We start from the raw sequence: 27,445 nt of genomic DNA on the forward strand, positions 1-27,445 counted from the left end.
CAATGATAAACCACTTCTGTATTTTTACCAAGAAAACTCTTTGGATACACTACCAGAACGACTGCAGATGGAGAGCGGGGCGTTCTGGGAGAGATGTGTCCGTGGCGTCGCTCTGGGTCGGAGATGACTCGACGGCGTAAGACAAGACAAGGTCGGGGGCAGTAAGCAGCGACCAAGAGAAAGCAGGGGCCGAGGTTGGGGCCGGGTGCCACCCCACTTCCCGACCCAGACCCAGCTGGGTGGGAGACCCTGCCACTGCCACCACCCAAGGGTTGGAGCAGCAGTCGCTACCCTGAAGCCGGTGGTGCCTGTGGCAAAGTAGTAAGCAGGAGAGCATGTGTTACCTAGTTTTTCACCGCAAGCCGCGGTACAAGTGAAGCATAGCCACACGTGACTCATGAGCTGCAGTTTGGCTACCGCTGCTCTAGGTCTTCAGAAGAGAGCTCCTTATCAGAATGGGTCACGATTCGGGGGGTGGTGTGGCTGATTGTGTTAGATCCAGGCTTAGCACCATCAAGTGACGGTTGATTCCTTTCAGGACTGATCTGAATGCTTTAATGAGAGAGACCTTTATCGCAAAGCCAACACCAGCCTGCTGCCACTCCTGAAGTGGTTGGCCGATCCCGTAAAAAGCGTGGTCAGCTCCAACTTCCTCCAAGTTAGATTCACCGTGGAGCCTCGTCTCACTCAGTGCCACCCTGCTGATGTTCCGCCTGGCCAGCTCTCCGGCGACAACTCATCGCTTGAGACTGTTGCCATCGTCTGATGGTGTACGAACATAACCGGAAGCAAGGATCAGAAATTTCTTCCTTGATTTCTTACAGCTGGAGTGATTAGTTGGCTACAGCAGGCTAACCAGTCGGGCTGAAGCAGATGATTTTTAGGGATCATTTTCTTCCCTTTCCCTGGGATGCTCTGCTTTGCAAGAATGCTACAGGCACTGACAGGACGGACAACCATCGCTCACGCACCACCTGGGTGCGGGTTCACCACTGAGGGCCTCCGGCAGCAGCCTGTGCCTGCCTTCGTCACCGCTTAGCCATCACCACGTGGCCTGAAGAAAAAAAAAACTTGAGGGCTGAGATTCTACCCAAGGAATTCACTATGGTATTGGTGGTTTGCGCAGTGCCACTTGCACTCTCTCTTCCCTCCCAGCAGGCCCTTCTGGGGGCACAGTGTGCAACAGGCAAGTGAGCGGGCCAAGGTGCAGTGCACGCAGGAGTTTCATCCACAGAACCCATTCCTGGCCCGACTGAGCACAGCCTAATGACGACGGTGTGCCACGGCAGCATGTGCCACCAGTTGCTGGATTCTTTGGGGTTCATGTCAGTCGGATATTTTTCAGCCTTCCTGGTGAGCCTGTTCACCTTGTCAGAGGCCTTAGGTTGTTTTTTGGTTGTCCCAGCAGCCACTTCCTTATTTCTGGCCGCTGCATTCCCCCGGGGTGACTGTGATGGGATCTGCTAGTAAACTCCCACTGGAGTGTAAGCTTTTTGAGGGCAGGGATCATGTCTACCAACTCTATTTTCTTGCACTCTCCCAAGCGCTTAGAACAGTACACAGTAAGTGCTCAATAAATACACCAATTGACTGATTGAATCCCATATTATGAAGCCACTTTGAAGGAGTTCCCAATCCGTGCTTTATATGCCTGAGATCTGTCCCCCAACCATAAGCAAGTACTATCACTCTCCATATTTACTATAAATCAGTTGTATTTACTGAGTGTTTACTGTGTGCAGAGCACTGAACTAAGCACTTGGGAAACTACAATATAAGTGTTGGTGGATACAGTGAGCTTGCAGTCTAGAGGGGGAGATGGATATTAATATAAGTGAGTAAATTATGGATATGTACTTAAGTGTTGGGCTGAGGGAGGGGTGAATGAAGGGAGCAAATCCAAGTGCAAGGGCAACACAGAAGGGAGTGGGAGAAGAGGAAATGAGGACTTAATCAGGGAAGGTCTCTTGGAGGAGATGTGCCTTCAATAACGCTTTGAAGGTGGGGAGAGTAATTGTTGGATATGAAAAGGTAGAGCACTCAAGGCCAGAGGCAGGACGTGGGTGAGATGTCAGCAGTGAGATAGATGAGATCGAGGTACAGTGAGTAGGTTGGCATTACAGGAGCCAAGTGTGTGGGCTGGGTTGTAGAAGGAGGGCAGCAAGTTGACGTAGGAGGGAGTGAGGTGACTGAATTTTAAAGTCAATGGTAAAGAGTTTTTTTTTGATGCAGAGGTGGATGTGCAACCACTGGAGGTTCTTGAGTGGGGAAACATGGACTGAATATTTTTGTAGAAAAATGATCTGGGAAGTAGAGCAAAGTATGAACTGAAGTGGGGAGAGACATGAGGTAGCAAAGTCCACAAGGAGGCTGAGCCGTGGGATAATCAAAGTGGGATAAATGCTTAGATTAACATGATAGCAGTTTGGCTGGAGAGGAAAGGCTGGATTTTAGCAATGTCACAGGATTTAGTGACAGATTGACTGTGTGGGTTGAATTCATTCAATCGTATTTATTGAGGGCTTACTGTGTGCAGAGCACTGTACCAAGTTGAGTCCAGGATAACACCAAGGTTACGGGCTTGTGAGATAGGAAGGATGGTGGTGCTGGCTACAGTGACAGGAAAATCAAGGGGAAGACAGGGTTTGGGTGGAAAGATAAGGAGTTCAGTTTTGGATATGTTAAATTGGAGGTATCAGTGGGACATCCAATTAGAGATGCCTTGAAGGCAGGAGGAAATGTGAACCTGCAGTGAGGGAGAGAGATCAGGGCTGGAGCTGTAGATTTGAGTGTCATCTGTATAAAGATGGAAGCCATGGCAGCGAATAATAATAATAATAATAATAATAATAATGGCATTTGTTAAGTGCTTACTATGTGCGAAGCACTGTTCTAAGCGCTGAGGGGGATACTAGGTGATCAGGTTGTCCCATGAGGGGGCTCACAGTCTTAATAGTAATTATAATAATAATAATACTTTTTGTATTTGTTAAGCACTTACTATGTGCAAAGCACTGTTCTAAGCGCTGGGGAGGATACAAAATGGGGATCTTAATCCCCATTTTACAGATGAGGTAACAGGCTCAGAGAAGTTAAGTGACTTGCCCAAGGTCACACAGCATACATGTGGCGGAGCCGGGATTAGAACCCACGACCTCTGACTCCTAAGCTCGTGCTCTTTCCACTGAGCCACTCTGCTTCTCTGCAGCAAATCAAGAATGTGTTCTCCAAGGGAATGGGTGAAGATGGAGAATAGAAGAGGATCCAGAACTGAACCTTGAGGGACTCCCACAGTTAGGAGGTGGGAGGCAGAGAAGGAGCCTGCAAAAGAGGTTGAGAATGAGCAGCCAGAGAGCTGGAGGAGAACAAGGAGAGGACAAGTCAGTGAAGCCAAGGTTGGATAATGTTTCCAGGAGAAGGGGGTGGTCGGCAGTGTAGAAGGCAGATGAGAGGTTGAGGAGGATCAGGATGGAGTAGAGGCTGTTAAATTTGGCAAGAAGGAGGTCATTTTTGACCTCCTGTAGTCAAAATTTCCCATAATCTACTGCAGCTAATGTTTAGTTCTCAGAGTCCTGGAAATCTTTGCTAGAGCTAAAGAAATCCTCTGGGGATTGTTTTACATTGGGCTGGGAGAGAGACCTGGCTTTCAGCTTGAAATGAAATCTAAATCCCAAAGGAACTACTGGGATGCTGTTTCAATGATGCTGCCAAGGCCTAAGCCAGCACGTGGTGGAATTCTACATTAGGGTCCAAGATTAAAACAGAGCCCCAAATCTGATGAGGCCATTTCATGGCTCATGTTAAAATCCACGTCAACAAAACCACAGGCTGCACACCCTGAAAGGAAGCTAACTATACCCCCAGGCAGGCTGAGGAGCAGGTTGTTTGCTCACCACAGACATAGACCTCTTCCTGACGTAGTGGCAGAGTTGTCCTTTGCTTTCAAAGATGACACTGTAGATGATCGGTCTGCATCTATGAGTGAGTGTCTTGGAGAGTGTCTCTTTGTACATTTTGTCGAGGAAAATACCACAGTGCACCTTTTCCGTCCCTTTGCTGCTCTGGCTAACATTGCTCAGCAGTGGTGAATGGGGGGAAAGCAGCTCCTACTACCAGGAGGACAAGCACTTGAGTTGGTTTTGCAGTTGTGGCGAGGATTTGCACTGAGCCATCACACTCTCTCACCCAGTCCTCTCGAACCCAGCAGCCCGCAGTGCAAGACGGCTGGCTGGGAGAACGGTGCAGTCTGGGGTCACAGAGCAGAATGTCAACCAATCAATGATATTTATTGAGCACTTACCTTACTACCCTACCTTACTTACCTTACCCTTTACTAAGAACTTGGTAGAGACCAATATACAACAGAGTTGGTAGACATGTTCCCTGCCCACAAGGGGCTTCCAGTCTAGAGAGAATATCTCAGAGACTGCGACATGAGCAGGCATCACTGGGCCCTGCCCCCATTGATACACTATTGCTGAGTGAGGCTTTCACTTTCAATGCCCAAAATATTGGCAGCCACAAGCGGGTAAGCTAGTGTAGGGACATGGAAGTTAAAAGAAAAAGAAGAGTTGGGGTGTGGGGGGGGATTAGCCTGCTTGCTGTCCTGCTCTTATCTAATCCTGGGTCTGGGAATCTCTTATTATTGGGGAAATGGTAACCCATCACCCCCACTTCCCTTCTAGAAAGGTACGTCCAATGCTCCCAACTGTGACCGCAAAAAAACGTGCATGTCTATTTGGATCAATAGTTCCTAAACTTTTTGACGGGTGGTGCCAAATTTAACTTTGAATTTTAGTGCCTGTCCCCCACGTCCTCTCATCTTCAATTATAAACAGCTCCATTAAACCAGCTTTTTTCAGTTTGATATAACTGTTTTAGATTCACATTTATTTCACAGTCATAGAAACATGAATCGTCCGCTTCTGATTACTGCTGAACACTTTCAAAAAGAACTTTTAAAGGGTGTTTCTAAAACCAATAATGTTCCAAATCACAGATTACAAAGGTCAATACGGCCCTGTATTTTCCAGCCCAACCTCTGGCTCAGGAAAACCAAAAAGTCCAGCAAATTCAAAAATAGTTCTCGCGACAAAGGTCGGTGGTTGTTTGGATTGGGCCCTCAGTGGTGCATCCAAGCTGAGAGGTTTCCAGCCTTGGTCATGAGGCTCTCGTGGCGAAGGTCGGAGATTTAGTGACTTGGGCGGGCTGCCTGGACAAGGAACGCAGTGGTGCGCTGGAGCTGAAAAACCTCCATCCTGCCCTGTGTGACCCAGGTGACAAAGGCTGGAAACCTCTCGGTTTGAGAATGCCATCCGGAGCAGCAGAAGCAGTGGTGTGCTGCAATGGGAAAACCTCCAGCCTTCAGCCTTCCCTGAGAGCTGGGACACTGCACAGGGCTGGACGTTCCAACCCTGCTCAGCACAAACCCCGTATAGTTGGGGTCAAACTATATAGACCGTATATAGAGGTCAAAAACGCCTCAGGTCGGGGGCACCACTGTCTCCTCCCTCCATTCCCTCTTGCAGCAGGAAGGACACGTTTAGTCTGCCACACAAATTATCATCATCATCATCAACATTGTATTTATTAAACACTCAACAATGACCCAGATAATGCAGAGTGAACTGTACACAGAAGTACATGAAACTCTCCTGATTTTTTTATGCATCATACTTAGGAAATTTATAGATGTCCTTTAGCCAAATATATTCATATCCTTTGTTACCTCTGTCAACTTTCCGATTCCTTACAGTAAGGAACTTAGGAAATAAAGCTGCTCCTTAAATTTCTGGCTACAATTTAAGTGGAAGCAATCCTACAAAGTAGTCAACACCCATACATAGGATCATACAATCTGCTTAGAAAAAAAAAGTCACCAAAACCTTGCTCAGGAGACTCTAGCCTATTCCAATATAGGGAATTATGGTCTACATTTACTGGGTTCAATTTCCTCTGGCACCCTGGGGCATGCCAGCACCCCTTTTGGTGACTACTAATTTAGATAACTCTCCCCAGCCACTAAGGCACTGAAGTCAGTCAGCTTCATCACTCAGTGCCTGAAAGGCACACTGGATCACCAGGGCAGGGGCAGAATTGGGAGACAATTTTTCTCTACTTCTGCTCAGGGATTTAATAGGGGGGAAAACAACAACAAAAAATACCTGGATCCCTCCAGATCATTTTCTTCCAGCCTGTCTCAATCCTTTCAAAAAAAAAAAAAAAGGACTGAGGGGGCTGAGATCTTAGGGAATCCTCCTGAATATAAGGCCCCATGCACTCCTCTCCGAAGGACTGCCACAAAAGCAGCTCTCATCTCTGTATGGCAATGCTCCCAGACTATCCCGGCTGGATATATATCCTGAAAGAAGATGCTTGCTCTAGCTCAGGGACCCATTTCCAATTGCTGTACCCCCAAGACGCTAAGAGGAGGAAAGAAACCGGGCTGTTCTCAATCTGCATGAATACTGAGGCTCAGTAATGTCTCGAGCCCCGAGTAAAGAAATCATTCCCAACAAAATAGGCTGCTGCTGAGAACCGAAAGACAAACTTCACTGTACCTAGAGCTTTTACAGCTATCTGTCGTGTGAGCGAAGGAGGGATGTTTATGCAAACCAGATCCACGTCCTGGTGCAGCAAGATGTCATCTGTCCGGCTTGTGTAGAAGGAAATATTCAACTCTTCGGCAAGCTGCTTCGCTTCCTCCTCGGTCTTCCCCCACAGAGCCTCAATAGAGAAGCCCTCGGCTCTCAGCAAAGGAACTAGGACTCGGGCAGTGCTGCCAGTCCCAAAGACCCCCACTCCGGGAAGCATCTTCATCCTGACTTCATTCACAGATCTGACTCCTTACGCAGAGCTTCCAACAGGGGCGAGGACGTCTCTCGCTCTCAGTTCAACTATGGCTCCTGAAATAGCAAGGGTTACAACCTGGATATTAGTGAAGGGAACAACAAGAAGCGCGTGCTTTCATGGCAAATGTAGCATCGGTGGCTGCTCTTTGTCTCAGTGTCCCTCCTAGGACACTGATGGAAGGAGAAAAGGGGTTTCCAGGCGAAGTTGTGGGACCTCCTTCCCAGGAAACCTTTAGAACAATACAGATGCCCATCTTCGTGGAAAAGAAGGAAGGGACTGAGGATGGGAGGTAGGGTGGCCACTCGGCTGGTTTTATTCCGGTCAGTCCGGTTTTCAGCAGGTCGGCCTTCTGACCGGTACTCACAGGGCACCGAATGCCTCGAAGTCCGGTACTTTTCACCTTAAGGCCCGGCCTCCCTCCGCTTTTGGCTCCTGCTGCCGAGTTGCTCGGCTCAGAAGTGGCGCCCGCCCAGAGGGACCTGGGAGGGGAATTCAAAAGGCCCTGGGCAAATGGGGAGGGGGAGATCAAGGGACCCCCTCCAGAGCAACCTCCTAGGTCCGGGTGGAATCGGGCAAACTTCCGCAAAATATCGCGGCACTACGGCACCCTGCGTGCCCTGTGGGACGCATGCAGCATCCCGGCCATCTCAGGGTCCGGGAACTGGGAGGGCTCTCAGTGGCCTCTCTAATGAGCGGGGAGAAAAATCGCTCTCTGAATCAGTCAGGAATTTATGATATGGAGAGTTGTCTTCTGAGCCGAAGACGACACTGCTGATGGTTAGACTGTATCCGTGGTGTGAGTGTCTTTGAGAGGGAATCTCTCGCACACTGCGTCCATGACAATATAGTAGTGCACCTTTTCTGGCCCCTTGCCATCCGGGTGAGCAATGCTCAGATCCCGACGGAGACGAGGGGAAAGGTATATCCTACTGCAGGCAGCCCATGTGCTTGAGTTGTTTTTGCAGTAGTGGTGATGACTTGCACTGAGCTATCCACACTCCCTTGCCCCGTCCCCCTCTGCCCAGTGGCCCACACTGTGACCTGGCTGGTAGGGGAGAATGGGTACAGTTTTTGTAGAGCAGGCAGCTGGTGTTGTAATGAGCACAAGCGGTTCCATCTACATCATAAAATCTCCTGGATTGGGCATTTTGTCACCTTTAAAGAGGTAAAGAAAATAGGTTGACTAGCCTCCAACATCCTGTTCTAACCCATTTATTCCTGTTTTCTTTCTCATCCCCCAAGTCCTCCCTTGCCCCCACTCACTGCCTCTACATTTCACGGTCCCATCCCACCTCTCCTACTAAATGCTTGTGCATATGTGTTTTCCAGAGCCATACTACCGATGGGCCGGCTCCTCAAGAGTGAGTTTTTAATCCACCCGGCTTTTCGTAGACACATGTTGGTACCTCCTAAATGGCATAATCAATTCACCAGTTAGGGGAGGAAGCACAAGAGCCTGAAAGAAGGCAGACTCTTCAGCTTGGAATTTCCTGTCATGTCAGCCTCTCTATACTCCTCCCTTAGTCATAACCACTCCCTAACTCCATAGTTTCAAGCTTACCCACGACTCCATCTCCCTCACACCCACATTTAGGCTCTCCTCAGGAATTTAAACAGAACACACCAAACACCAAGTCAGATCTCCATGCTGGGGTGGGCCACTTTCCCCCGTGGCTCTGGGGGTGTTGCAAAGTTTCTCATGTCACTCTTCCTGGATCCCCTGCTGCTCTCCCTTGCCCACTTGTGACTCTGTTCAGGTGGCAAGGCCTCTGTGGGGGCACAGAGCAGCAGTCCTGTAGGTGGAAGACTAACACAGAGGGCCCCAGAAATACTGAGGAATCTAGGAGCCATGGGAAAAGGGGCCCACAAAAATGGATCCTTACCTGCTAGGACCTGACCGGCCTCTCCCTCTATGAATCCCCCTTTATCCATACTATTTCTCGTTTCAATTTTGAGTTGGATCACAAAAGAACAAATCTACCTCTGCTTTTAAGTCCCCTCCAAAGTATTTCAGAGTTACTTTTCCCTGGTATCCAAATATACGTGTGTAATTCTTCTAATGAATTTTTTTGCCTCTTTCAATTTTAGAACAAATGCCTGCCGATCAGGAGCCTCAGCTGATGAGTTCATGACTGTCGTATTCCTGGCCAAGGATCTATTTTGTAAAATAGTAACAATAATAAGATAATGGCATGTATTAAGGGCTTACTATGGGCCAAGCACTGGTAGAGATACCGGGTTATCAGATGACACACAGTCCCAGTCCCACATAGGGCTCACCATCTATCTTATCCCCATTTTGCGGATGAGGAAACTGAGTCCCAGAGAGGTTAAGTGACTTGGCCAAGGTCACACAGCAGGCCAGTGGCAGAGCTGGGACTAGAACCCAGGTCTCCGACTCTGAGTCCCACACTCTTTCCACTAAGCCACTCTGTGGGCCAGGGAGGGAGAATGATATATGACATTGGCAGGTACTTAGCTCTACTCTTGGTGCTACAGAATACAGGATACAATTATCACACTGCACTGAGTTCTCATTTCTCCCTTGCACATGTGCAGCAGTTCAGGAGCAGAAGTTTTGTTTCTTGGTCTGGGTAACTTGGGCTGTGATCCTGGTTGTTAAAACCGCTGCAAAAGCTTTATGGTTACCACGGAGTAAACTCTCCAAACAGAGCCTCTCTTTTACTCTATCTCAGCAGTTAGCGAAAAATGAGGCAAACAACTTGTGAAAACAACTATCCTTAGGGAGCAGGCACATGTTGTCTAATCTGACTGCTGACAGCAGTGACTGCTGGCTGAACAGGGTCACACGCTGAACCGTTTCCTTTCATTTCCCCTGCTGGACACCGCTGGATAACTGTTCCTGGGTAAATCACTCATGGAAGCAGTGATCATGACTTCAGCAGGAAACGAGAGGTTGGAATTCCAAGGTTCTAATTCTTCTTAGTCTTGCAGCCCCTTCTTCAACCCACATCTTAGTAGGGCTATCTATTACGGTACTGAGCTATCCACATAACGGGAAATATAGCCTCTGTTGTTAGCTCACATCCACCAAACCTTCAGGCCTTCGGACCTTCAGCTGACAGGCACTGAGAGATGTGGTGTATTCCCCAGGAATACACCAAGTTAGGTTTCGTCCTTGAGTACTGACCATTTCCAAGTCTTCCACCTGTTCGTTTACCATGAGAGAGCATGCTTTCCCCTTCCCTTCTGGAGTCTGGGGGCTCCCCAAAGCGTTTTTTCCAGCTAAGGATTTTTTTTTCCTCCGCAGAAGAAAGGCTGGGATCGAGAAAGATGCTAGACCTTTTACTTCTCTGGTTCCCCAAGCTAAACCCGGAGATGGTCAAAAGGAAGAGATACACAGGGGCTTGTCCCTCTAGACTGTAAACTCGTTGTGGGCAGGGAACAGGTCTACCAACTCTGCTGTACTGTACTCTCCCCAGCGTTTAGGACAGTGCTCTACATACAGAAGCAGTGTGGTTAAATGGATAGAGCCCAGGCCTGGGAGTCAGAAGGACCTGGGTTCTAATCCTGGCTCTGCCACTTGCCTGTTGTGTAACCTTGGGCAAGTCACTTACCTTCTCTGTGCCTCAGTTTCCTCATCTGTAAAATGAGGATTAAGACTGCAAGTCCCATGTGGAACAGGGATTAGCTAGTACCTACCCCAGCACTTAGTACAGTGCCTGGCACAAAGTAAGTGCTTAACAAATGCCATTAAAAAAGCACTCAATAAATACTATTGATAGTGATGATGATGGTGGACCATTAAACCACTCATGTCTTTCAGTCAATCAACGGTATTTATTGAGCACTTACACTTCAGAGCACTGTACTAAGCACTTGGGAGAGCACAATACAACAGAATTAGGAGTCCCGTTCCCTTTCCACTACAAGCTTACAGTCTAGAGCACCATCAGTTTAAAACATCTTTCCTAAACACATCCTTTCCCCCAGCCCACTTAAGCCACTTGAACAAGTGCCAGAAAACATTTGCTCCAAGGCTGAAAATGAAGACTTCCACAATAAATTCTGCCAGCATTTTAACAATAGCAGGTCCAGTAACAGCACTAGGTCATCATCCTCTTAAAAACCACCCACAAGGCATTGAATCAGCAACCAAAGGCATTGTTTCTCTTAATAGACCAAACAGCAGAGCCCCTTTCCCAGTTCTCCACAGGTCAGTAGCCTTTGAAAACAACTCAAGCTATATGTTATCCAACATCACACTTAAGTATATAAAAAATAATGAGGTTAAATGAGCTGTTGAATGTGTGTGCTTTAAACTGTAAATACAGCCCCATTCCTTGCACCAGCTACGACCAAGCACTGAGAGTATTTTGGAGTCTCTGGGCATAAATATTTATGGTGGTTGTGCAGAGGCTTATGAAATATTTACTTTAAAAAGGCTCAGTAGTTGGACCCATAGTTCTTTGTTATTTTAGCCCTTTAGTGGCATTTTACTCTGCTTTTTCTCAGGAGAGAGAGAGGGAGAGAGAGAGAGAGAGAGAGAGAGAGAGAGAGAGAGAGAGAGAGAGAGAGAGAGAGAGAGAGAGAGAGAGAGAGAGAGAGAGAGAGCTCTCTGTTCCTGAACTCACGCCCAGTTAATAAACATCTAACAGTTTTTTGGGGCCCTGCCAAAGCACCGGGTGACAAGGACAGCCAAGGGCATTTGAAATTTATGACAAGCTTTCATTTTAGTGATTCCAAAAAAACCAAAAGTACTGTACTACCCTCCTGGAAACTTTTGCATTGATTTTATACTCCTTTCTCATCAGACTATACTGATAAATTGTGAAGAATTTCATGGTAAAAAGGAGAGAAAAAAACTGAAGGAAAAGGTGGGGTGGGGGAGGGCAGCTGAGGAGTCTGCCCCAAAACATCATTTCAGCTAGTATGTATGCAAAACAAAATAATGATTAGGGTAAAAAAATATATGAAGCTTAAATTCAATTATATTTAAGTTATCAAGACATGTCCTCGTATTAGAAAACATTAACCCCACAATGGTACAGCCTATCAGAGGCAACTTTTGACTCTATTTTGACCGTTTCTTAGCAGTTTTCCTGATATTTTCTTCTTCATATTCTTTCTTTGGAAACTATAAAACCATCATGAGGAGAGAGAGAGAGAGAGAGAGAGAGAGCACACAAGCACTGTCCTTCATTTTAAAGGATGAAAGGATGACTAGAGACAGGGAGTCTTATTCATACATTTAGGTGTGGCTGAAAAGACGGATACATGGCTGGCACTCTATTCCACATTGTGTGCATGGAAAGATCATTTCTTGCTGTGTTCATGTGTTTGCCCACACAGATCTTGTCCTCTCTGACTCCTGGCACCCCGTTCTTCTCAAAGTCTTCACTCAAGGACCATGACTTCTCAGTTAATGGGCAACTGACTAGCAGTGTGGCTTAGTGGATAAAGCACAGGCCTGGGAATCAGAAGGTCATGGGTTCTAATCCCGGCTCCACCACGTGTCTGTTGTGTGCCCTTGGGCAAGTCACTTCATTTCTCTGTGCCTCCGTTCCTTCATCTGTAAAATGAGGATTGAGACAGTGAGCCCCCTGTGAGACAGGGACTGGGTCCATCCCAATTTGCTTGTATCCTACCCCAGCACTTAGTACAGTGCCTGTATATAGTAAGCATTTATTATAATTAATTCATTAACTGCCCGGCCAGGCTGGTCTGTCTGCTGCACAGGTCTCCCAACAGACAGTCTATTGCCATATCCCATTGCTGCAGACTGTGCGTCACTACGCCACTTAGAACGTGTCCCCTTTCAATTCACCACACAGCGGCTGCTTGGGCATCCTGCTGTATCATCCACACTCCACACATGTCCTGCCCAGTGAAGCTGTGTTGCTCTGAGCAGTGCCTCAATGCTGGTAACCTTATCTGACGTGCTCAATACAAAAAGGTAGAGAAACCAGACAGTGCCGCTCTGGAGACCTTCCCTTAAATACCACAAGATTAAGAAAGGAGAACCAACGTAAATCTGTAGAACACAGACTCCCATTTTTCACTTTGTTGACCTTCCTCCATTTGGCTAAATTCCAGCTCACGAAGATGGCATTCTGGTGGGGAAATCTGCTCCTGATTCTATAGGATACTTCACCAGAGATAATTTCCAGAGAAGGGTGTTCACCGTAGACAGACTGAGGACAAAGGTGGCACACCACCCCCGGTATGCTCCTGAGATCCCTGGGCGTGATCACGGCTGCAGCTCCCAAGGGCACTGGACCAGAATGCAAATGGGGGAAGCCTAAAGGACTCTACATTTGCTAACGCTATAGCTTCTTAGAAACCACAGGGAATGACATGATGTCTGTTGGAACCTGTGGTCTTGGCTAAACGTACCGGAGAGCTGAAATGGCATCTATCCCACTGCACCCAAACCACGTAACAGGTCTTGGCCAACAGCATTTCAAGCTCATTCTGAATGCTCAATGGCAGCCAAAGGCTTCCAGCTTATTTTATATAGAAGGTCTCCGGGGGAATATGAAAATGCAGGAATCCTTAAAACGCCTCTTACTAAGAACAGCTTTAGGACAGAAGGCTTCACAGGCAAGTCAGCCAACAGTGGGCGAGAATCTAATAAGCCACACCAGTCAAATCTGTGTTGATGAAAAGGAAGCAGAGTGTGGAAGCACTCTCCGCTGGCACCCAGCCTTCCTGCATGCAAGACCCCTTGGGGTGATTAAAGAAAACAAGAAAGGTAATAGGTCACTGAAGTTAACTTATCACAAAAATGCACAGTCACAATGACCTTGCAAACCAGTTACTTGCAGCTTCGCTCCTCTTTACATACTGTCCCCCAAGGAAGTGATAAAATTGGGCCTCCATCAGGTAAAACAACGCCAGTGCTCCACTTTCCCAACTTGGGGCAGGAGTGCAGAACAACAGTAGCAGCAGGGAGAACTGGGGCCACCATCCCACCGGGTTCCACCCAGCCATCCCCAAGCACAGAGGCAGGTCCTGCTTTCCCTACTGAAAGAAAACGGATGAAGAAAAGACCAGTCTGAAAGACCTACTTTGGAAGGGGATGGAGTGACCGGCACCAAAATCCTGTTTCTCTCTTCCTTTCCTATCCTATTCCCCATGCAACATGGGAGACAGAAGGGGAGGAGGGAGATAGAGAGAATGGAGCGAAAAGAGAAGAGGGAGAATGAGAGAAAAGAGGAGAGGTGAGAGAAACAGAGAAAAGAGAGGAGGGGAGAGGACAGGTGAGGAAAGGAGATGAGAGGGAGAGGAGAAGAAGGGAGAGGGAGAGGGGAGGAGAGACAAAAGGTGAGAAGAGGAGAGGAGGACAGGGGTCAAGTCACACTCTTGGGGCCCCAGGCTTCTTAACCTTCACAAGAGTACAAAGGTTCTGGGTCAGGGACCATGTGTGATCTTGGGGGTGGGGGCGGGAGGAAATCACCTCAGTGATTGTCATTCATGTTAATGCTACCTGGGTCCCCGTGGACCTAGATTAAACCTACAGAGGATTTCAGAACAGTGAGTTTAGTAGTCTGCAGGCCTAGATGGCAGACTTCACCAGATTACCCAGAGGTCACCCCCAGCTACTAATTAGTGGTAAAACTTCAGCAGTTGCTGATTCAGCGGCACCACAGCATATACACCTATACAGAGGGTGTGTGGAGGATTTCTAGATTCATTCAGAGACTGCACGTTGCCTAAGCCAGTGCCGTTGAGTAGAAAGTGAGTGAATCAGGTGCAATTCAAGTTATCACCCCCATAAAATGCCATGGGTGAATCACTTTCTCTTTACTCTAAGTGCCTGTGGGTCAACAGTGAAGACTGGGATATGGGACTAGATTATGAAAATGCAGCCTCTTCTGCCTTGGGCAGCTCCTATCTGACTTGGCGGCCACATACACTCAGGAACACACTCAGTAATGCTCCCATTCCCCCCCCCGCCCCGCCCCCCGCCACTGAATGCTGCTGTTCATGGAATCACAGCATACTGGAAGGGTTGCTGATATTCACAGATGGCCAAGTAGGCATGGTGTAGTGGATAGAGCACACACCTGTTAATCCTGACTCCGACACTTGTCTGCTGCTCCGACACAGTCTTTTAGACTGTGAGCCCACTGTTGGGTAGGGACTGTCTCTATGTGTTGCCAATTTGTACTTCCCAAGCGCTTAGTACAGTGCTCTGCACATAGTAAGCGCTCAATAAATACGATTGATGATGATGATGATGCTGTGTGCCCTTGGACAGATCACTTAACTTCTCTGTGCCTGATCTGTAAAATGGGGATCGAGACTGTGAGCCCCACGTGGGACAGGGACTGTGTCCAACCCAATTTGCTTGCATCCGCCCTAGTGCTTAGTACAGTGCCTGGCAAACAGTAAGCGTTTAATAAATACCACTAATATTATTAATATTACTATTACCACTATTATTAGGAGTTGCTGCTGGCAGAGGTGATTCCCTTGGAATCCATGGGCCAGATTAATTTGGTTGGAGGGCCACCCCCTGATTGAGAGAGATAAAGAAAAAGAAAGTGTAAAAGTTCTTGGACTGCCATCAAAGTGAATTCTGTGGCACTTGCAGAGCTGATTCTAGCCTCATTAAACACTAGCTACAAAAGAAGTGCCAGTATTGGTCACACCAATGGACCACTCAGACCAGTAATCTGCCTCTGGCAGTAGGTACCGGATACCTAAAAGAAAAATGTGATGGCTGCCCAACTTGACATCCATCCTAATGGGGACTTTTAAATCAATCAATCAGTCAGTGGTATTTGTGGAGCACTTACTGGGGGGCGGAGTACTGTAGTAAATGCTTGGGAGAGTACCATGCAATACAGTTGGTAGACACGCTCCCTGCCCACAAGCAGCTTACAGTCTACAGTAGAAGACAAATATTCAAATGCACTGCAGATAGGGGAAATGGGAGAGAATAAGAATATGGTCATAAGTCCATACTTCATTTTGCTGCCAGGATCATTTTTCCACAGAAATGTTCAGTCCCTGTTTCCCCACTCCTCAAGAACCCCCAGTGGTCACCCATCCACCTCTGCATCAAACAGAAACTCCTTACCATTGGCTTTAAAGCACTCAATCACATTGCCCCGTCCCAACATCACCTCACTGCTCTCCTACTACAACCCAGCCCACGCACTTCGCTCCTCTAATGCCAACCTACTCACTGTACCTCGATCTCATCTAGCTCGCCACCGACCTCTCACCCACATCCAGTCTCTGGCCTGTCACACCCTCCCTTTTCCTATCTGACAATGACTCTCCCCACCTTCAAAGCCTTATTGAAGGCACATCTCCTCCAAGAGGCCTTCCCTGACTCAACCTTTATTTCCTCTTCTCCCACTTCCTTCTGCGTCACCCTGATATGCTCCCTTTATTCACCTCCCCCTGCTCCAGCCCCACAACCACTTATGTACCTACCTGTAATTTTTTTATTTATAGCAATGTCTGTCTCCCCCTCTAGACTGTAAGCTTGTTGGGGGCAGGGAATGTGTCTACCAACTGTTATAGTGTACTCACCCAAGTGCTTAGTACAGTGCTCTGCACACAGTAAGCTTTCAACAAATATGATCATTTGATTGATAAGTGCTGTGGTGTGATTGTCAAGTGCTTAAGGGGTTCAGATCCAAGTGCACTGGCTACGCAGAAGGGCAAGCAAATAGGGGAAATGAGGGTTTAGTGAGGGAAGGCCAATACCCACCCTCCCTCTTACTTAGACTGGGATCCCCAGAGAAGCAGCGTGGCTCAGTGGAAAGAGCACGGGCTTTGGAGTCAGAGGTCATGGGTTCAAATCCCAGCTCCACCAATTGCCAGCTATGTGACTTTGGGCAAGTGGCTTAATTTCTCTGTGCCTCAGTTTCCTCATCTATAAAATGGGGATTAAGACTGTGAGCCCCTCGTGGGACAACCTGATCACCTTGTAACCTCCCTAGCACTTAGAACAGTGCTTTGCACATAGTAAGCGCTTAACAAATGCCATCATCATCATCCCCAAGTGGGACAGGGACTGTGTCCACCTTGATTAACCCGTATCTACCCCAGTGCTCAGAACAGTGCTTGACACACAGTAAGGGCTTAAACAAATATTATCATCGGTATTATTACTTAGGCCTCTTACTGCCCCTAACTCACCCCTCTTCTTTGCAAAAGAATACAATGGACAACCTTTAAAACCTTTCCCCAACACCTTTTTCTGCTTGAAGCACAGTGTTTGGCACACAGTAAGCGCTCGATAAATACGACTGAATGAATAGAGAAGCATTAAGGGAACACCTCAGAATGTAAGCACCACACCCATAGTTCCCACCGCAAGTTCCTTTTCAGTCTGACAACTCACTACGTAAAAGTTGGGGAAGGAGAATGGGTGTGTATTCATCAGCGGTAATACCCTGGGAGAGCTCTGTTTACAGATTAGTAATTTTCCTTTCTCTATAGCCAACTCCCATAGATTCAACTGGAGACAAGAGCCAGAAACAACACTCCAAAATAGAAATGCTAAGAAACTTTCTGATCCCTGAATGAGAAGACAGACAGCCTGAAGGTGAAGTTTATTTTAGGTTGTAAAATCAGTTTCCTAATACAAAGCATGCTAACGAGCATCAATGCTCCCTAGAAGAAAGCTTGATTGTAGAACACGAGGGAGGCTACGCTCTGGTTCTGACTCCATTATAAAATGACCAGAAAGTTAGTCATTTTAAGTGGGAGGGTGTAAATAATTTGTGCCTGCCTGCCTCCTCCATTAGACTGTAAGCCCCTTGAAGGCTGGAGCGGTGTCCTTTATTTCTACTGTACTCCTCCAAACAGTGCGGTGCTCTGGACACAGCAGACGCTCAATAAATACAACTGATTGAGGGGGAGGCTGAGGAAACAGGAGAGGGGATCGTGGGGGAAGGAAAAGAGGGAAAATGGAGAGCAGGAGAGGAGGGGGCAGAGGACAAAATCAAAAGCGCAGGGGGCGGGGCGGAGGGAAGAGGGAGAGCAAGGGGAAAATGGGGAGAAGGAAAGAGACAGAGCCAGCTGGGGGGAGCTGCTTACCTCTTCCCCCTCAATCTCTTTGCTGCCATCTGCCTCCACTGACTGAACTCAGGATTTCCGCCCAGGTCAAAGGGCTGCACAGCCACTGTCCCCCGCCAGTGTTGCCACCACTCCAGATGGGCAGCTACGGGCTGTGGAGGTAGCAGGTGGCAACTTGTGGGGAGCCCCGGCTGCCCGGCTGCACTAAAACCAGGCTTTCTGAGCCAGGGCTGAGAATTTGGGGCATGACCAGCTGATGCCTTTCCAGTGTGGCCGGACACTCCCATTCCAGCTGTAGTGGCAATGGCAGCAGGAGCGGTGGTAGCCACGGCTCTTGTCACTGCTGAAAACGAGAACCTCTTCTCCTGATCCTTCTTCAGTGGTGGTGGCTGCTGCCCCTGTTGCCACCACGTAACTGGGGGTCTGGGCCCACCACTCCAGCCTAAAGCAAGATCCTCAAGCAGTACTACCTTATGTCTGTCAGATGGCAAAATATGGGGTCAGCCTGCCCCAAACAAGATGGCTGGTCACCTAATTCTACTCTACTTCCAGGCTGATTCATTTTTAACCTCTCTGAACCGGTTTCCCCTCCTGAATAAGACGAGATAAATAACGCCTGCTCCGGGAATCAGAAGCATTAGGATGTGCTTAAGATCAACAGCACTACTTCGATTGAAGGAAGTGAGGACAGCAAAGAAAGAGCCACCTCTGCCCAATGCCACAAAAATGGCCGATGAAGAGAGGTCGGGTGCTCAGGTCACCGGTCTAAGAAACACCTTGAATCTCTGCATTGTTTTCTCAATGGGATGGAGAAGGACAAAGAAAAGTAGAATGCACAAATTGTCCGGTTGAAACTAGGAAAATCTCTTGTGGGTTCAGTCCCCTCAGACCTGCTTTGAGCCTGGATTTAGAGTTAATAAAAGAATGGGAAAATGAAAGTGAGATCTGTCTGAATTGTACATTCAGTTACTTCCTTTGATTAATTGCAAATATTTTTTATGTTTGTCTCCTCGATTAGAGTGGAAGCTCCTTGTGGGCAGGGAATGTGCCCAGGGTAAGCATAGAGCTTTTGGTTTTACAGGTTAGTCTTTCACAGAAGAAAGGAAAAGTTCATTACAAATCTTGCAATTAGCTTCATGACCTTTCTCTTTTATGTGCCTGAAAAAAACAACATGCCAGTGAATTCAGAATGAAGCAACATGCTGGTAGTGACATTCTAATCAAAGGTAAAAGAAGAATCCTTGAATCTTTAGGGGAAGTTGCTGCCTATCAGACTTGTAATCGAACGAAACAAGAGCGAAAAAAAATGAACAGAAGCAAGGGAAATTTTAATGGGATCCCAAGAAGTGGTTTTTCCATTTTTTCCTCGAAGATTAAGATGCCATGCTGTCAAATTTTCACTGACTCCTCTTTTTCCTGGTAACCCATGATTTGATTCTATGCTGTGGTTACACATTATTAGATTACACAATGAAAACAGTGCCTAACCACTCCACAAGAGGACACTTTTAACTAGTGTTGGAGGACAGTGGCACAGTTCCATGATTGTATTAAGCTGACACAAACTGCCTGGCAGTAGCCACACAATTAAAAAGCACACAAAGCTCCTGCCCTTTGTCTTTTTTCTTGTAGAGTTAAATGAAAACAATGAAAATGTAATCCTTAATATTCACCTCAGAGAATCGTCCTACTTCCAATATGAGCCCTAACATAGATTCCCAAATACACAAAGGAAGCTCTAATGCACTGTCCCAGGGATGTGTGTGGCAGGGGTGATTTTCACCTTTACCTATGTAAACAATGAAACCATAACCTAAATAAGCAAGCAATACCGACCATGAATCAATTTAATACCCAGTGCAAGTCTAAAGGTTGGTTTCATTTAACAAATACAATACAAAAGATCAACTGGATATACCAGTTCTTTGTAACTTTATAAGCCTGTAATAGCAAAAATATTATTTTTTTTCTCTAGGACTCAGGGTTTTGAATGCCAACTCAAAAGAGATGTGCAACGAAGAAGTTGGATTGTCTGCAGTTCTGTAAGAAGTGAAGCTGGATGCCAGCTACTTTATTATATACACACTATGCAAATCGGGATCAGGCCATTTTGACTGACTGATTACAAAAAGTTGCCTTCCATAACAGATCACAATTTACACCACAACTTTAACAGTTGAAGCTTCATAAACATCAAGTCTGTTTGCCAAATGAAACAGCCCTGTCCACAGAGCTTGAAGATATACCTAATCACAGAAGTCACACTGTTTCGACAATTCCCACTTTCACATTTAATGCTGACTGAGAATGGCAAGAAAACTAAGATGGCTTGAATCAACTTTAAAAGTGACTTTCTCGTTTGAATCGGGTACCTTGCCCAGTGGAAAACACAACCTTAATTAACAATGCAGCAGAACAAGAATGAAATCTGCCGAAGTACTGAGATCAATCAATCAGTCGGTTAATCAGTGGTATTTACTGAGTGCTTTCTATGTGTAGAGCACTGTACTAAGTGCTCGGGAGGGTACCGTACAACTTTCTTTGAGATCATAAAGAAAGCCTGGAATTTTTAGAAAAACTACATTTCACTTTCGGCAATAAAAAAAGCTATAAAACGGGATAATTTTTTTCAAACAAAGCAGTTTTATGATTCATTAGCCCTGCTACTTTATAACTTTTGGAATCAGGGGTGGTACCCAAATTTGGTAATCCAACAAAAAACCCCTACAGTTTGTCATTAAACAGAGGGTAGAATCCCATAAGTCTTGGGGGAACCTAGCCAAGAAGCAGTTACCATCGCATCTTCTTGTTGAGATGAAACAAAGTAGGGCATTCCAACCCCTTTTCCACTGGATTTCTGATGGCCTGAGTTCTGGACAAATAAGATCATTATGGTCAGTCCTACAAGATTCTTTTTTGTGGGACTTTCTTTACTGTGGGACTGCCTTCCTGCGAAGAAACCTTGTACTCTTTTTGCTCAGATCTACAAGGGCAGCTGTTTGATTTCCAGGCAGGTAGACTTTGGACCCTATCGAGGTAGGCCTCAAATTAGTTTCCTCAATTCCTTTTGGCAAAGGGAATCTATAAACATGCCGTAGGAAAGTAAAGCATAAATGGCCTTTACTGTACCGTTTGGTGAGGCAAAGGGAAAGACAAACAAATGGAAAGAAGCACTTGGAGGCAAGGAGGCTTCAGAATGGACTTTCCTGTGAATGAATATCAACATCGGTAGCTGAGAAACACCCACGGAAGACACTGCATTGGTAGGAAGAAGTTAGAGATGGGGCAACTTTACTGAACCCAATGTAGGACAGGGACTCTGTCCAACCTGCTTATCCCAGTGCTTAGTACAGTGCTTATCGCATAGTAAGTGCTAAACAAAATATCATTTAAAAAAATAATAAACAAAACAAAAAACCAGCAAGCTGACTGGCAACTAAGAATTAGTGCTACGAAGTAGAATAAGACCTGCAGGCTGCAACTACAACTGTCAAAGATTTCCTGTGGAATCCACATATTGACCTTTTCAGTCAGATTCACAATAGCATGGCCTAGTGGAAAGAGCATGGGTCTGGGAGTGAAGAGACCTGAGTTCTAACCCCAGCTCTGCCGTCTGCTTGCTGCGTTACCTTGGGCAAGACACTTAACTGCCCTGTGCCTCAGTTTGCTCATCTGTAAAGGGGATAAAATACCTGCTCTCCCTCCCTCTGACACTGTGAGCTCCATGTAGGACAGGGACTATGATTGATATGCTGATCTTGTATCTATCCCAGTGCTTAGTACAGTGTTTGGCACATGGTAAGCACTTAAATACTATTATTATCCCCATCAGCAGAGTTGTAATCTAATATAAAATAATATAAATTATATATACTCCACTGAAATGTTATCATGATGAAATTTCATCTACAGCAAAGTGTATGGTGATCTGGCTAGCAGCACTGTGCACGGTTTTGGCAACTAACAAATCATCTAAAACAGAGCCACTGAAATAAAATACACTCAAATCCTCCATAGCACTTGTTTTCACTAGGCTCTGGAGAGAAGACAGTTGGAGAATTAGGAAATGCTCTTCCAGCAACACATATCTGGATGGATGGATGGAACACAGTGCAATGTTGGAAGAAACAGCTGTGTGAAAAAAACACAAGGTAAAATAAGACGTTGCTTCATATCCACTAAAAATTTTTGATCACAACTGACTTTTTAGTTGGGCTCATTTTCATTTCTGTAGCCTCTAATGATTTCAGTTTATTGACGATTTGACTCTAGTCTTTTTTTTTAATGGTATTCGTTCAGCGTTTACTATTTGCCAGGCACCAAACTAAGCGCTGGGGCAGATACAAGTTAATCAGGTTGGACACAGTCAATGTCCCACGTGGGGCTCATAGTCTTCATCCCCATTTTGCAGATGAGTTAACAGGCACAGAGACGTTAAGTGACTTCTCCAAGGTTACAAAGCAGACAAGTGGTGGAGCTAAAAATTAGAAACCCAGGTCCTTCTGAGTTCCAGGCCCGTGCTCTATGCACTAGGCTATGCTGCTTCTCTCAATGGTCTTACTGTCAAACCATTCTGGTTCCAAGAACTGTAGTGAAAATAGGGAATTCCATTAGTCACAATGGAATTTCACCTGCTTTATGTTAGAGATGTGTGTGCATATGGCATGCATATGTATAAACTAGAGAGACCAAACATACATATTGTATAAAGATTCCTCTCCACCCCGTGTATACAATCTATGCTTGAACATCCCACCCCTTCCAGGGACTCCCCAAAATATTACTCCATGTATCATATGTTCTTGTGAGTGCAGGCAGAGAACAACTGACTGCTAAACTATCTCATCAAATACTGAGCACTAGGGGTAGGCTGAGAAAGGGCTTATTAGTAGTAATAAGAATGATAATAATAATTATTATTATTGTGGGAGTAGCTGTCAAGCACTAAGCGCTGGGGTAGGTACAAGATAATAAGGCTGGACACAATCCCTGTCTCACATGGAACTCACAGTCTGTGGGGCTTAAATGAAAGGTCTTTGTATAGAAGAGTGTTTGTGCAGAACAGTTAAAAATGAATGGCATTTGCTCCCTTGTAAAGAAAGGAGCCAACATCAAATGAAATTCTGAAAGGCATCATAAGGAAATTGAGAAGAGCAAAAGGATTTGAAACCCGGAGGCAAAGAGCAGACCGTTCAAAGCAGAAAAAGGAGCCAACATCAAATCAAATTCTGAGAAGCTTCCTAGGGAATTGGGGGAATGGCAAATAGATCTGAAACCAGGAGGCAAAGCACAGACCATTCAAAGCACAAGGCATGCAAGTGTAACACCCAGCTGAATACAAACATTCCAAAGAAACACAGAGGGCTTTGTTAAATTCCCCCATCTTTTAGCTGTAGGAGTCACATTGGCTATGGCACTTCACACTAACCAGGTTTTATAAAGTCTCTTAAAATGCTGGACAAATGATTCACTATTATGAGAGTGCTCTAGAAATTAATGATTGAGAGTGGACATTTAATTTGCAGATAACGAACATGAAGTAAAGAAAGATCAAACGACTTTCTTCTATTCATTTAAGGATGGTACTTGTTAAGCGCTTACTATGTGCCAAGCACTGTTCTAAGAGTGAATCAGAGGTAAATTGAGTGAAAGAACTCAGGAGTCTAGACTTCTTAGCTACCGTTACACTATGGTCTTGCCCCAAAGAGACTGAGATTGGGAATGTAGCAATCTTTCAGGTTTGAAGATGCTGCAAATAGTGAGATCCTATCACACTGTGTGAAAGTGACTGGTAAGATCAAAAATAATTCCCAATTTCTAATTCTGTCCACTGCTGCCATCTCCCAGTTCTCTGCAGCTATGCCCCATCGTTTGGAGTTCTGCTTCACTGTGTCTTTAAAACATTCCTTTTACCTTCTTTGTTTAGGGTATTCTGACTTCAGCTTATCATAGAACAGCTGTTTGGGTATTCCGCTATCATTGATTCTCCATAATTTATTTTAACTTCCATCTCCCCCTCTAGACTGTAAGCTCATTGCGGGCAGGGGATGTGTCTACCAACTCTGTTGCACTGTACTCTCCCAAGTGCTCAGTATAGTACTTTGCATACCGTATGCACTCAATAAATACATCAACTACATCAATACATACATACAATCAATCAATGATTGATTCCCGAATGAGTCTATTCTAGACTGCAAATATCAATGTATAGGAGCAACTAAATAAGTGATTCAAGGACTTTGGATGATGTTTTTAGATTTTCCCAGAGGATCAGAACTGCCTTCTAACACCAGCCTCCAGATCCAATGTTGCATTCTCGAGCAAGGCTGTGTAGACTAGGTAAAACAAGGTTGAGACCAGTACAGAGCCTTGCTTTTACTCTGTTGGCGATGGGGAAAGGATCAAAAGAGGCCACTCCAATCCGGATGTGGTCGGCCTCGTCATCTGGGGGTAATAATAGAATTTTAATATACTCATACGGGTAGCTAAACTTTTTTAATAGCTGGCAAAGTACAGGGCTGCTGATGGTGCCTGTAATTAACAGTCCAAAATGGGTTACTGGAGGGAAAGCCAAGGCTATAAAGGATAAAGTTATATTAGGTAGAACAGCACTAAAGCTTAGGATTGGTCTTGGTGTGGCCTAGTGGAAAGAGCCCAGCCCTGGGGGTCAGAGGACCTGGGCTCCAATCCCAACTCCACAAGTGCTTGCTGTGTGACCTTGGGCAAGTCATTCTACTTCTCTGTGTCTCAGTTACCTCATCTGTAAAATGGGGGTTCAATATCTGGTCTCCTTCCAACTTAGATTGTGAGCGCTTGTAGGACAGGGACTGCATCTGACCTGATTACTTTCCCCACAACAGTGTAGTGGATAGAGCACAGGCCTGGGAGTCAGAAGGTCATGGGTTCTAATCCCGCTCCACCACTTGTCTACTGTGTGATCTTGGGCAAGTCACTTTACTTCCCTGTGCCTGTTACCTCATCTGTAAAATGGGGATTGAGAGTGTGAGCCCCACATGGGACAGGGACTGTGTCCAACCTGATTAACTTGTATCTACCCCAGCGCTTAGTACAGTGCCTGGCACGTAGTATGCACTTAACAAATACCATTTTCCCTCTAGACTGTGAGGTCTTTGTGGGCAGGGATTGTCTCTATTGCTGCACTGTACTTTCCAAGCGCTTAGTGCAGTGTTCTGCATGGGGTAAGCGCTTAATAAATACAATTGAATGAATGAGGTACTTGACACATAGTAAGCACTTCAATACCACAATTATTATTATTATTATTATTGTGATTTTTATTACACCTTCAAGCATCCTGTTACTGCTATTGGAGTCTGAATACAGGATTGGAGGTCTGATCCAGTACTGACATTTCTTGTGTTCCGATGCTTTCGAAAGGCCAATGAATGCCAAGTTTAGGTCTTGATGTGGTTTCCCGATCTTTACTTGTATTTGACATGCAGGGAGGATAATGTCTCCTGGGCCCTGCCGTGATCTGAATCTGCATCGGGATTTCGAAAGTGCAAGGGCAGTGGAGTTCTTTAGGAGCCAATCCGGTAGAACTCAAGCTAGGATCCTGCCAGCAGTGTAGAGCGGTGAGATCTATGCTACCTTCCAGAGTCAGCTCGGATAATAGTGGCATGTTTGAAATCCTGTGGCATCTCCTTAGGATTTCATATGCTGCGGAAGAGTCTGAGTAGATGTATAACCAGGACATTTCCTCTCTGCTTGTAGAACTCGCCCAGAATACTGTTAGATCCTGTAGCCATAGTGTTCCTTAGTGACTTAGTTCCTTATGTTGCCAACTTGTACTTCCCAAGCGCTTAGTACAGTGCTCTGCACACAGTAAGTGCTCAATAAATATGATTGACTGACTCTGAGATAATGACTCTATTAAGTGTTGGGTCCAAGGCCATCTCTTCACATGGAGCGTGGGCCTGGTAGTTGGAAGACCTGGGTTCTAATCCTGCCTCTGCCACTTGTCTGCTGTGAACCTTGGGCAAATCATGTAACTTCTCGGTGCCTCAGCTTCTTCATCTGTAAAATGGGGATTAAATCTCTCTCCCACCGCCTTGGACTCTGAGCCCCATGTGAGACAGGGACTGTGTCCAACCTGATTACCTTGTATCTATGCCAGTGCTCCGAATAGTGCTTGACACATAGTAAGCAGTTAACAAAGACTGTAAGCTCATTAAGGGCAAGGAACGTGTCTGCTAATTCTGTTGTACTCTTCCAGGCATTTAGTACAGTGCTCTGCACATAGTAAGCGATCAAAAAATACCATTGATTGATTGAAATACCATAGTAATTAATTATCATTCACATGGTGGACCATGATTTAAATAGGTTATTAAAGTATTGGTGCCATCACTTTAAAATCCCCTCCTTATCTGTGGTATGGGTGGAGTCATCAAGGTACCTGGGTTACGTGGAGGAGTTGGGACTACAAGGAACTGTCTTCCTGGCTGACTGATTTGAGCTTGCAGTTTAACACTTCAAAATAGGACATACATAACTTTTGAATCCTAACTTTGTCCTGATTATTTTTATTTTAAGAAAGTTTCTATTATTAGAAGCCGGAAGAAGTTGTTAATCATGCTTCTTACTAAGGGAGAAAAGTACATACACTAAAGAAATCTAGCTTCACTTAATAATAATAATTATGGTATTTTTGAACTGCTTACTATGTGCCAAGCACTGTTCTAAGCACTGGAGTAGATACAAGTTAATCAGGTTGTCCCACATGGGGCACACAGACTTAACCCCTATTTTACAGATGAGCTGAGACACAGAGAAGTTAAGTGGCTTGCCCAAGGTCACACAGCAGACAAGTGGAGGAGCCAGGATTAGAAACCACATCCTCTGACTCCCAAGCCCGTGCTCTCTCCACTAAGCCATGCTGCTTCGCTAGCCATGCTACGGATGAGCTGATCGGCAAAGCGATACTTTCTGGCATGAATATGTTGCTATTGAATTAGCAAAACACCAAAAGGGCATTTTAGTTATCCCTAAACCCTAAATTTGGCATTCAGATCACCAGAAGTGAACGGATTTAAAGTTGCTATTTTTTGCAGGGAAATTTTTAAATTTGAAACACTGCCAAATTATATTCTGCTGTGACAGTCAGGCTGCATGTATCATGAGAAGCAGTGTGGCTCAGTAGAAAGAGCCCGGGCTTTGGAGTCAGAGGTCATGGGTTCAAATACCGGCTCCCCCAACTGTCAGCCGTGTGACTTTGGGCAAGTCACTTAACTTCTCCTCAAAAATCTCCAGTGGCTACCAATCAACCTACGCATCAGGCAGAAACTCCTCACCCTCAGCTTCAAGGCTGTCCATCACCTCGCCCCCTCCTACCTCACCTCCCTTCTCTCCTTCTACAGCCCGGCCCGCACCCTCCGCTCCTCTGCCGCTAATCTCCTCACCATGCCTCGTTCTCACCTGTCCCGCCGTCGACCCCCAGCCCACATCATCCCCCCGGCCTGGAATGCCCTCCCTCCCCACATCTGCCAAGGTAGCTCTCTTCCTCCCTTCAAGGCCCTACTGAGAGCTCACCTCCTCCAGGAGGCCTTCCCAGACTGAGCCCCCT

General features: G+C 46.0%; 1 protein-coding gene across 2 annotated transcripts in view; it reads right to left on the bottom strand.

Annotated features, from left to right (window-relative positions):
• GFOD2 (glucose-fructose oxidoreductase domain containing 2) overlaps positions 1-27,445 on the bottom strand; it is a 55,756-nt gene that overhangs the window by 15,725 nt on the left and 12,586 nt on the right. Inside the window, exon 2 of one of the 2 annotated variants that reach the window (XM_038739814.1) lies at positions 6,561-6,905. The exons of the other annotated variant lie outside the window; for it this stretch is intronic. Within the exon in view, the coding sequence (XP_038595742.1) occupies positions 6,561-6,819 (259 nt within the window). The 5' untranslated portion in view covers positions 6,820-6,905. The remainder of the gene's footprint in view (positions 1-6,560; positions 6,906-27,445) is intronic. 2 annotated transcript variants of the gene reach the window in all.

Source organism: Tachyglossus aculeatus, chromosome X1 (assembly GCF_015852505.1).
Source record: "Tachyglossus aculeatus isolate mTacAcu1 chromosome X1, mTacAcu1.pri, whole genome shotgun sequence".
Taxonomy (NCBI): Eukaryota; Metazoa; Chordata; class Mammalia; order Monotremata; family Tachyglossidae; genus Tachyglossus; species Tachyglossus aculeatus.